Source organism: Pan paniscus, chromosome X (genome assembly GCF_029289425.2).
Source record: "Pan paniscus chromosome X, NHGRI_mPanPan1-v2.0_pri, whole genome shotgun sequence".
Classification (NCBI taxonomy): domain Eukaryota; kingdom Metazoa; phylum Chordata; class Mammalia; order Primates; family Hominidae; genus Pan; species Pan paniscus.
This window is the reverse complement of record NC_073272.2, coordinates 48379135-48389320: the sequence shown is the minus strand read 5'-3', so window position 1 is coordinate 48389320 and position 10186 is coordinate 48379135. Positions and strand designations below refer to the sequence as shown.

General features: G+C 44.9%; 1 protein-coding gene across 4 annotated transcripts in view; it reads left to right on the top strand.

Annotated features, from left to right (window-relative positions):
- Positions 1-1542: 1542 nt before the first annotated feature.
- The window catches only part of SLC9A7 (solute carrier family 9 member A7), a 159933-nt gene continuing 151289 nt past the window's right edge, over positions 1543-10186 (top strand). For 2 of the 4 annotated variants that reach the window (XM_024927282.4, XM_008961952.4), the window contains exon 1: positions 1544-2072. In XM_024927282.4, the coding sequence (XP_024783050.3) occupies positions 1727-2072 (346 nt within the window). In that variant the 5' untranslated portion in view covers positions 1544-1726. Of the gene's footprint in view, positions 2073-10186 lie in introns of all 4 variants that reach the window. The other 2 variants (XM_008961953.4, XM_034950656.3) reach the window with 2 other exon arrangements.

The window sequence follows — 10186 nt, the reverse complement described above, 5'->3', positions numbered from 1 at the left end:
TCACAAAGGTCCACTGAGGTTCAAGGGGAGGGAACATAGATGCCCCTTCTTGATGGGGGATGGTAAGGTTCTGGGATTGGAAATATGATTGTGGCCATCTTTTTAAAAAATACAATCCGCCACAAATACTAAGAAGTCTGTACTTTTAAGGTAGCTCCTGAGTTGCCCTTTTCTAAAGAGAGAAATTCTGTCCTTGAGTACTGGGCACCCAAAGGGGCATAATATTATGACCAACACGGTGCCCATCCAGGTTTTAAGTATTTGCAATTTTATTGGAAACCTGTGTGGAACTTCAAGGTATATGGATGTTTGCAGTGGCTGAGTGACTGCCTAGAGGAGTTGGGAAAGGGGCTAGCTAAAATCTAGATGAAGAGATTTCCCTGCTGTAAAGAAACCACTAAACAGCTTTGGCAGAGTGCTCACCTACAGGGGAACCAGGAAGGCTGCAGTACTCCAAGGAGTTTTCTTACCTAATGCTACCTCTACCCTATTATTCCATTTGGTTAAGCATCACCTTCTTCAATGAATCCTCTTAAAAATGCAAACTCCCCTGGGAGCGAAAACATGGGCAGTTTTGGTAGAGATTTCAGAGTGGTTCAATAAACACATGAGTACAGTGCTAAGCACTGGGAACTCAGTGATTAATCTGATCTTGTTTCTTCCTTGACCAGAGGAGCAAGGTGGATTGAAGATTCTAGTTTTCCTGAGAATTTGTTCCAAGAGGCTTCATCCTTCAGAGTCCACGCCATAATTTTGTTCAGAGCTGGGTTTGGTCTTAAGAGTCATTAAAAGACTCTCTGAGCTACCAGGTGAGCAACATAAAAGAAAGGGTCATCAGGGTAACCCCCACCCCCCACCACCACCTTAGGACCAGCTACTGCTCATCTACCAGGAATGGCAAGCGTTCAGTTCCTTCTGGTTCAACCCTATTCCCCAAGGGGATTAGTAGCACAGCGCAGACGAAGTCTATTCCCTCAAGTGAGGAAGGAGATACTTCAATGCCCTCCCCCGATTCCAACTCCTTATCAGTCCTCACATTTGAGTCTGATGAGAACAGAGGTTTGAATGAAACCTAGCAGATTCTGGGGCTGGAAGGGCAACCTGAGAGATGAGGAAAGAGAGGTGTAGGGGCTAACGTGGCTTCGGGGCTGCTCGGTTCACTGACAGCCCCCACTTTACTGGGCCCAGGGCGGCTGCACACTGGCCTGAGATTAAACACTTCGCCGTGGCGCCAGAGACGGGACTCGAGACCGCAAGGCTAGTCACTCCAAGCCGATGCTCCCGCTAGGCGCCGGCGACCTCTGGCGTCCCCTTTCGGAAGTGCGGCGGCGGCTGCCCATGAACTGGCCCCACGACCCCAGACTGCCTGGGCAGGTGCGCCAGGACGGGGTGAGAAGCGCAGAGAGGCAAGCAGCCGGCGGCCGGCCCGCAGACCCGAGGGCAACACCCGGCCCCGCCTGGGTGGCTCGGTTGGCCCGCGGGGCGGTGCGGCGTGGCGCGGCCGGGGGACGAACAGGTGCGCGGGCGGGGGGCGGTGCTTGGGGATCCTGCGCACTGCGCGCGCCCCTCCCCCGCGCGGCCCCGGGCGCAGCCCCGGCCCGGCGCGAGTAGGAGGAGGAGCTGCAGCGGCCACGGCCACTCCGGCAGGTCCGCGGTGCTGCCAGAACCCGCCGACGGCGCGGGCTGCTGGTCCCCGCTCGGAGGAGGCGCGGGGGGCCCCGGGACCATGGAGCCTGGTGACGCGGCGCGCCCTGGCTCGGGTCGGGCTACCGGGGCGCCGCCGCCGCGGCTGCTGCTGCTGCCGCTGCTGCCGCTGCTGCTGGGTTGGGGGCTGCGAGTCGCGGCCGCGGCCGCGGCCGCGGCCTCGGCCTCCTCCTCTGGGGCGGCGGCCGAGGACAGCAGCGCCATGGAGGAGCTCGCTACTGAGAAGGAGGCGGAGGAGAGCCACCGGCAAGACAGCGTGAGCCTGCTCACCTTCATCCTGCTGCTCACGCTCACCATCCTCACCATCTGGCTCTTCAAGCACCGCCGGGTGCGCTTTCTGCACGAGACCGGGCTGGCCATGATCTATGGTGAGCACCCCTGTTACACCCCCCGCCCTCCACACCCCTCGGCCGCCGCGCTCCTCCTGGCGCCGCGCGGTGCTCCCCCTTCACTTGCCAACGTGTTCCGTTTCTTTTACGTTTCCCGCTGCGACGGTGTTGGTTCCCAAGGTCAACTGTCTGCATTTTCTGGCTCTCTGCTACCGTTAAAAACAATTCCACCCCTATTCCACGTTTCTGCATTGGGAACCCAGGAAAATGAAAGGGACAGAGGTGGTCCGGTTCCGTCTGCCCCGTTCGGTCTCTGTTGCAAACCTCTTACCCACCACCTCCCGCTCCAGTTGAGCTCGATAGGGTGTGTGTGCCTGCGTGGTGGCTGGAGGTGGGTGGCTTCCCAGGTGACCGCATCACCTCAGGGGACAGGCCACAGTAGGGAGTGGGGACGAAGTCTGAAAGTGTCTTTGCTTGGGTATGGGTTAGTGGGGCCTCTTGGACGCCACATCCATGGTCAGCCTGGGTGGGTACCCACTCCTGAGGTCCACATTCCCAGGTCTCTTAATGATAAAGTCAGAGCATGAAGTGTGGTGAAAGGTGAGCAGTGGTCCAGGACCCAGAGTGGGTGGCACCACCATGTCAGGCCTGGACGAGGAGACAGGCACGCCTCCTGCTCTTATGTCCCGAGTGGGAAGTTATACCCAGTTACTTGCTTTCTCAAACGAAGAGGAGCTTTTGTATTCCTAAGACGGTAACAGGGAGTGAGTTTGAGATACATTTCCGAATGTATGAAGGGGAAAAGTCGTGGTTTTAGTTCCGGAGTCAGCCATCTTTTGTTGTTAGGGGTGGGCTGATGCTACCATCCTTTTCTAGATTTAATGGTACACAGTGTGTTACATGCACAGTGGTCAGTACAAATCTCCCTTTATTACATGGATGTCAGCCATAATCTGAGTCATCCCTCTTCCTCTTCTGTGCCCCCTGCCTCCCCCCTCGCCCTGCCCATGACTCCAAAGTGGAGTCAGGTATTCTCTTTTTGAATGTAATTCAGTGGTGTTAAAGCCCACGTTGGCATCCTCACACGAAATAGACGAGCCACTTCATGATTGTTCCCAACGGGGAAAATTTTATTTTATCACATATACTGAGGGATTTCTTTATTCAGTTTCCATCCAGGTGCCCTGATAGAGAATGGAAAGCAGAAACCTTAACCTTTAATGTGAAAATTACCCTTGGTTCTGGGCCTTGCTTCTCATGTTTCTTGATTAGTTGTTGACAGCCGGGGCTCATGGCCACCAGGCCCTCGCAGCCAAACCGTGTAAGGGGCAAGCGCTGTCAAGAGCCCTCCAGTTTTGATGAAGTAGTGACCTGCACAGATCTTGAAACAGGACCAGGTCTAAAACCGAGTTTGGTGATTGCGAATTATAGGTCTCAACACAGACTTTGGCCTCCATCCCTGACCGTTGTTGAGCTCTGTGGTTTGTGTCAGTTGGTGATAAATGACTGATGCCAGGCCTGCAGGTAAGCTGGGAGGTTTCCTGAGAAGACAGACAGGGGGGAATTGAAGCACGTGGTCAGTGCAGGTGATTGACTCCAAGTCATGATGCAAATGAAAATTGCCTTTATATAGATAACCGTGAAAATATTTTTATTTAATAGGCCCTAGACCCAGTTTCTTAAAGGACAATGTGAAATAGGAGGTAGATTTGTCAGATTCGTAAACACATGCTCAAGGGATGGAAAATAAATGGGGATTTAAAAATATATTTTCTGGAGAGTACTCCGTGTTCTGAGGAGTTCAATCACCTTTATCTTAAGGCTTAAAGACAACAGTGGAATTTTCCTTTGCTGATACATACTTTTAAAACTCACCTCCATCTTTCAGCCATTTGGTTGTGCTACAGTGTACTGTTTTATTTTGTGAACAATCAAGTTACAAATCTAGTGTAACTGATGACTGTTCAGAAAAGGCAATATCATCTCAGCATTCCTGTGTAATTTTGTTCTATATCTTTGAGTATTAGTGTTTCTTTAAATGTATAAAGAAATTTAGTTTGTCAATATGTGATGTCTCAGGTTATGCCAAATATTAATATTTTAAGGACTGTCTGTAATTGTGAGAAAACATTTCTTCTTTCTCTCAGGTATGTTTGGTCTTCTGCTGCAAGGTCCCCCTAATCTGAATTCTAATGTCATGTGATTAGCTAATTATTCATAATATACTGAAGACTATTGGGATGGGGATTTTAAACTGATCTTAAAATTCAATTTGCAAATCTTTTAAAAAATTGTCTGCATTTAAGATGTACAACATGATGTTTTGATAAACACAATGAAATGATTACTACTGTCAAGCAAATCTTTGAACACAAGTGAATCCAGTAAAGATTTTTCAAGACTTCTCTTTTTTAATAGTAAAAAATAAAATTTGATTTCTCTATATCAATAGAGGAAGTGAGTAATTGTCCTCTTGGCTCTGAATAAGGAAGGACAAAAAGACCTAAGGAAACATTTTTAAAGTATCCACTGTGTGCTGGGAACCCAACTTAATTTCTGGAGGCAAACAATTTAACTTTTAAATGTTTATGAATGAAAGAGTTCAACTGTGAATTTCAAAACTCTTTATTTTGAGAAAAAGTTTTAAAATGTAATTTCTGCCACCTTTTAGTGTTTAAGTGACACTTTAATCTGAGAGGAACAGCGTTTACATTTAAGATAAATTTATATATATATAAATTTATATATTTGTTGGTATAGTCGTAAAATATCTCTGGAAGGACATGCAATAGATGAGTAACATTGGTTTCCTTGGGGGAGAGGAACTAGATGGCTGTGAAATAGGAGTGGGAGGGAGAGGTCACCATATAACCTTGTATGCTTCTTGGTCTTGTAATAGCTTTTTTTTTTTTTTTTTTTTTCCCGAGATGGAGTCTCACTCTGTCGCCCAGGCTTGAATGCAGTAGCGCGATCTCGGCTCACTGCAAACTCCACCTCCCGGATTCAAGCAATTCTTCATCTCAGCCTCCCGAGTAGCTGGGATTACAGGCGCCTGCCACCATGCCCGGCTAAATTTTGTATTTTTAGTAGAGATTGGGTTTCACCATCTTGGCCAGGCTGGTCTTGAACTCCTGACCTCCACCCACCTCAGCCTCCCAAAGTGCTGGGATTACAGGTGTGAGCCACTGTGCCCGGCTGTAATAGCATTTTAACGTGCTCCTCAAATCACTCAATTTGACGCCTACTTCTCCCTATTTAAATCACATTATGTTATCAATTTTCTTCATGACTTTTCAATTGTTAATTGTGCCCTTGGAGCTTTTCTGAGCCCTGTGTCTGGGATGGAGATAAAATGGGTAAAGGGGAAGAGATTTCTCTCTCTCTCTCCCTCCCTCCCTCTCTCACCCTCTCTTTCCCACTCGCTCTCTCCCTCTTTTTCCTTCCCTTTATTCCATTATCCTCAGAGAGTAGTCAATGTTACATTAGCAGTGATGTGCACAAATAGATCCCATAATAAGTGCTTGCTTGGGTGCAGAGGACCTAAGGAAAATAAAAGACACACTGTGAATGCTTAACGTTTAAACAGAAAGGAACTCCCCCACCCACCAAAGGACACTTATAAGCATTCCTCCCTGACAGGCCAGGGCAGCTACAAGGGAAGGTAGCTACAGACCTAACTCCCCAGGAAGGTTGAAAGCAGCCCCCAGACCCCACCACTGGAGCTGCAAGGCAGCGGGGCCAGGCACTTGCCTGCCACCAGTCTAACCTGTTTTGTCAGGCCAGGGAGCTCCCAGCTGTCTGTCTCTGTTATGTGATTAAGTGCCATCCTAAAGTTACTGGGCCCTACATGTCTTTGCAGCAGAAATAGAAAGTGTTTAGGGCAGGGAAAGTTGGTATAAACAGACTGTGCCAGTTCATTGTGGTTCTCTCTCAGATGTACGGTAGTTCCACTTCCCCCATAATGTTTTTGTGACAACTGATATGGATCCAAAATAATCTGACTCTGCCATGCTAACCCACCACCTGCTTCTCGCTTCCTCCTCCTCCACCACCCCTATCACCTTTCCAAAAATATGTTGATCAGCCCCTCTAGGTTCTATGGGTTGTGGGCTCACTGTTGCTGTGGTGGAGCTGGATTGCTAAGCACAGCCTGAGAGTGGGCTCATAGGCAGAGTCTGAAGGGGAAAAAGATGACTCTTTGCGGTAACATGAAATTAACATTTGAACCTGTAAGCAAACATTTTGGAACCATCTCCTTCCTGGTTAATCAGGAGTCCCCCCTTTTAAGAGCCCCTCACTTTGGCCCCAGTTGGGAGCAGCTTCTGTATGGTCTCACTTTGGTACCAGATAACCCTGGGTTCAAATGCTGGCCCTGTTGCTTATAAAACTGTATAGCATTGGATAAACTCTCTGAGCCTTAGCTTCCTCTTTTGGAAAATGGAGATTATGTTACCTCACAGAATTGCTGTGTTATTGAGATATTCTAAAGGGTCAAGTGCAGTGTCTGACACTTAAGCACTTGGTAAATATTAGTTCCCATTCTCATTTTAGGCTTTGTGATTCTTTGGCAGGCTTTACTACTTGAGGTTTGTTCAGTAGTGGACTGTTGTAATTTTAAAATGCATTAGGACACAGTTAGTGGAAGTGAGGAAAATTGTATATTTTGGGGTGGGCTTTTGGTTAATACCTAGAAAAAAATTTACAACACACCTACGCTTTTAAAATTTTATTTATTTATTATTATTATTATTATTATTATTATTATTTGAGACAGAGTCTCACTCTGTCGCCCAGGCTGGAGTGCAGTGGTGCGATCTCTGCTCACTGCAAGCTCCGCCTCCTGGGTTCACGCCATTCTCCTGCCTCAGCCTCCAGAGTAGCTGGGACTACAGGCACCCGCCACCATGCCCGGCTAATTCCTTTTTGTATTTTTAGTAGAGACGGGGTTTCACCATGCTAGCCAGGATGGTCTCAGTCTCCTGACCTTGTGATCCGCCCGCCTCAGCCTCCCAAAATGCTGGGATTACAGGCATGAGCCACCGTGCCCGGCCCACACCTACTCTTTTATTCAGCATTTTCAATTCTTGGACTTTCAGAAATCTATCAGAAATACTTGTGCTAGCATGTTGCAATATATAGACAGCGATATTTGTTGCAGTGGACATAAGTTGCAGAACTCATCAGATGAGACTGGTTAAATTGTAGCACATTCCCATTAAGGAATACTATGCAGCTGATAAAAAGAGGTGTTTTGAGATGTCCTTTTAAGGCTACTGTCCACACATAATGTTGTGGAAAAAAAGCAAGGCACAGAACATCATGTATAGTATTATCCTATTTGATCTTTCAATAACTATATACTGTATATACACAAACATGATGTATGTAATTTATATATGATATATGTGCTTTTATGGAAGGATATGCAAGCTTTATCCTTTGGGAGCAGGATGAGTTGTTGGGAGAGAGAGAGGGAAGCTGGTACTTTTCCTTTATATTATTCTAAATGGCCTGAACTTTCTTTAATACTGACACATTACTTTTGCAATTTAAATGTTATTTAAAAATAAAGCAAATAACTTATGTAGCAAAAAAATGCTTTATAAATAGAAGATTGTACTATGTGGTTACATAGCATTTTCCTTGGATTGTCGAAATGTTCTTTGTAAAGCGGTGTCTGGATATAAAGAATACTTTTACTTATTATTTGAAAGTTATAAATGGAAGTAAAATGTTTGTATCTTAAAAAATAGAAAAATGACATTTACTAAAAGCATTTCTTAGAATATTAAAAAGTTAACCTTTGTGGAATGCTGTAATTAGAAAAATCACAATTTTTCAACCTCTAGTGATAGTTTATTTAGACAAGGGTTTTCAATGAATTCCAGAATCCTAGGTGAAAGGTTATTGGGGAACATGGTACTTTCAAAGTACTATCACCCCACAGGTTACTTGCCTGTTGCAAAGAAAAGAAGGTACCTTTACAGTGAAGAGGTCTGGCAGTCACCATCTTATAAGCAAGTCATCAAATGTATCCTTGCTCATTGTGGGACTATCTAGTATCATGGTATACAGGAAGTGTACAGCTTTACCTATGTAGTATCCTTCCTGTATGTGTTTAATCTGAATCAAATCAAGGACTTAGACACATCTTCCAGTTTCCAGGAAATGCAGAGGATAGAGAAACAAGTTATAAAACACCATGAGAAAACAATCAGATAAATCCAATATATGGGATGATCTGTAAGACAGTTGCCCCAGACTCTTCAAAAAGTCAACGTCAAAGGAAACAAAAAGGCAGGGTGAGTGTTCTAGATTAAGGGAGATCAAAGAGACTAAATGTAGTACGAGAAACTTGATTGGCTCCTAGTTCATGAAAATGAATTATAAAAGATGTTTTGGGGATAGGTAGGGATGTTTGAATGTAGACTGGGTATTAGATGATATTAAAGAATTACTATTATTTTTTGTAGGTGTGATAATTGAGGTTATGCAGGAGAATGTACTCATTCTTTGGAGATGCAAGCTGAAGTATTCCGGGGTAAAGTATATGAATCCTAACATATGCAACTTTCAAAAAGTTCAGTAAAAAAATATACATACCACCTATATAGAGAAAACAAATATTGCAGCCTACTAGCTAACTGTTAAATCTAGGTGCCTAGTGAAAGGGTATGCTTTATATACTCTTCTTTCAACTTTTCTGTATGTTTTGACATTGTCATTAAGATGAAAGATTGGAAAAGAAGTTAATCCCCCTCTTAGCTTGCAACCTATTAACTTCCCTGCCTGGAAGATTGTACAGGTGAGGCTGTACACATCCTGTCTGTTACTCTCATTAAACTCTTTCTAGCACTGATTAACACTGTTTGACATTAGTTTACCTGAGGTGAAGTTAGGCTTACGTGACTTGAGAATCAGTAACTTCTTTCTTCTTTTTTTTTTGAGACAGGGTCTCACTGTGTCATGCAGGCTGGAGTGCAGTGGTGTAATCCTAGCTCACTGTAGCCTGGACTTCCTGGGCTCAAGTGATCCTCCCACCTCAGCCTCCTGAGTAGCTGGGACTACAGGTGCTCACCACTACGCCTGGCTAATTTTTTTGGTATTTTTTGTAGAGACAGGGTTTCTCCATGTTGCCCAGGCTGATTTCGAACTCCTGCGCTCAAGCCATCCACCTGCCTCGGCTTCCTAAAATGCTGAGATTACAGGCATGAGCTGCTGCACCTGGCCAGTAACTTCTTTTTCATTTTACTTTTTGTTTGATTCTTAAGTTCACGTATTTTTTAAATTGCCTCTGTTTAACATACAAGAGAATATGTGTTAGGAGAATTTTCTCTTTTAGTTAAAGCATGCTACCTGACTTTTAATCAATATGAGTATTTATATTAGAGTAATACTAGATGTTAAAACAAACCAACCCCAAATTTCAGTGACTTAACATAGGAGAAATTTGTTTTTCACGCATGTAATGGACCAGTGCAAGGGACTGGCAGGTGGCTGTCTCTACGTTGTGATTCAGGGACCAGATGCCTTCCATCTTGTGGCTTCCCCATCCCATATGGCCTTGGAATCCTCCTCCTCCAGTTGATGAATGAAGCAAGGAAATGAAGATCATATGGGGAAGACTTATGTGCTAAGCCTGGAAATGTTCTGCATCACTTTGCCCACTTCTGTTGGACAGAACTTGGTTACAAGGCCACATCTAACTGGAAGGGAGCCAGGGAAACATAGTCTAGTTGGAAGAAGAGGAACAGGTTTGGAAAGCAGCTAGCCAATCTCTATTGCAGTATTTGATGAGTACTTTGTTATACATAATCCAGAAAAGAGAAGTAATAGGATTTGCATGTGATTTGTGTGTACCACAGTTTACATACAAATGTAAGGGACGCTGAAGGACATCTTGGTTGCTTCCAAGTTTGGGCAATTATCAATAAGAATATTTAAGTTTTCACCCTTCAAAAACTTTCACTATGTTGTTTCTAATAAAATAATAGTAGAAAAAAATAGTAACTGTTTATTGAGCACCTGTTAGAATAGTCTGTCACCATGTTAAGTACTTTGCATACGTTAAGCCATTTAACCTTCACATCAAATTTATGAAGATCAGGCTGGGTGTGGTGGCTCATGCCTGTAATTCTAGCACTTTGGGAGGC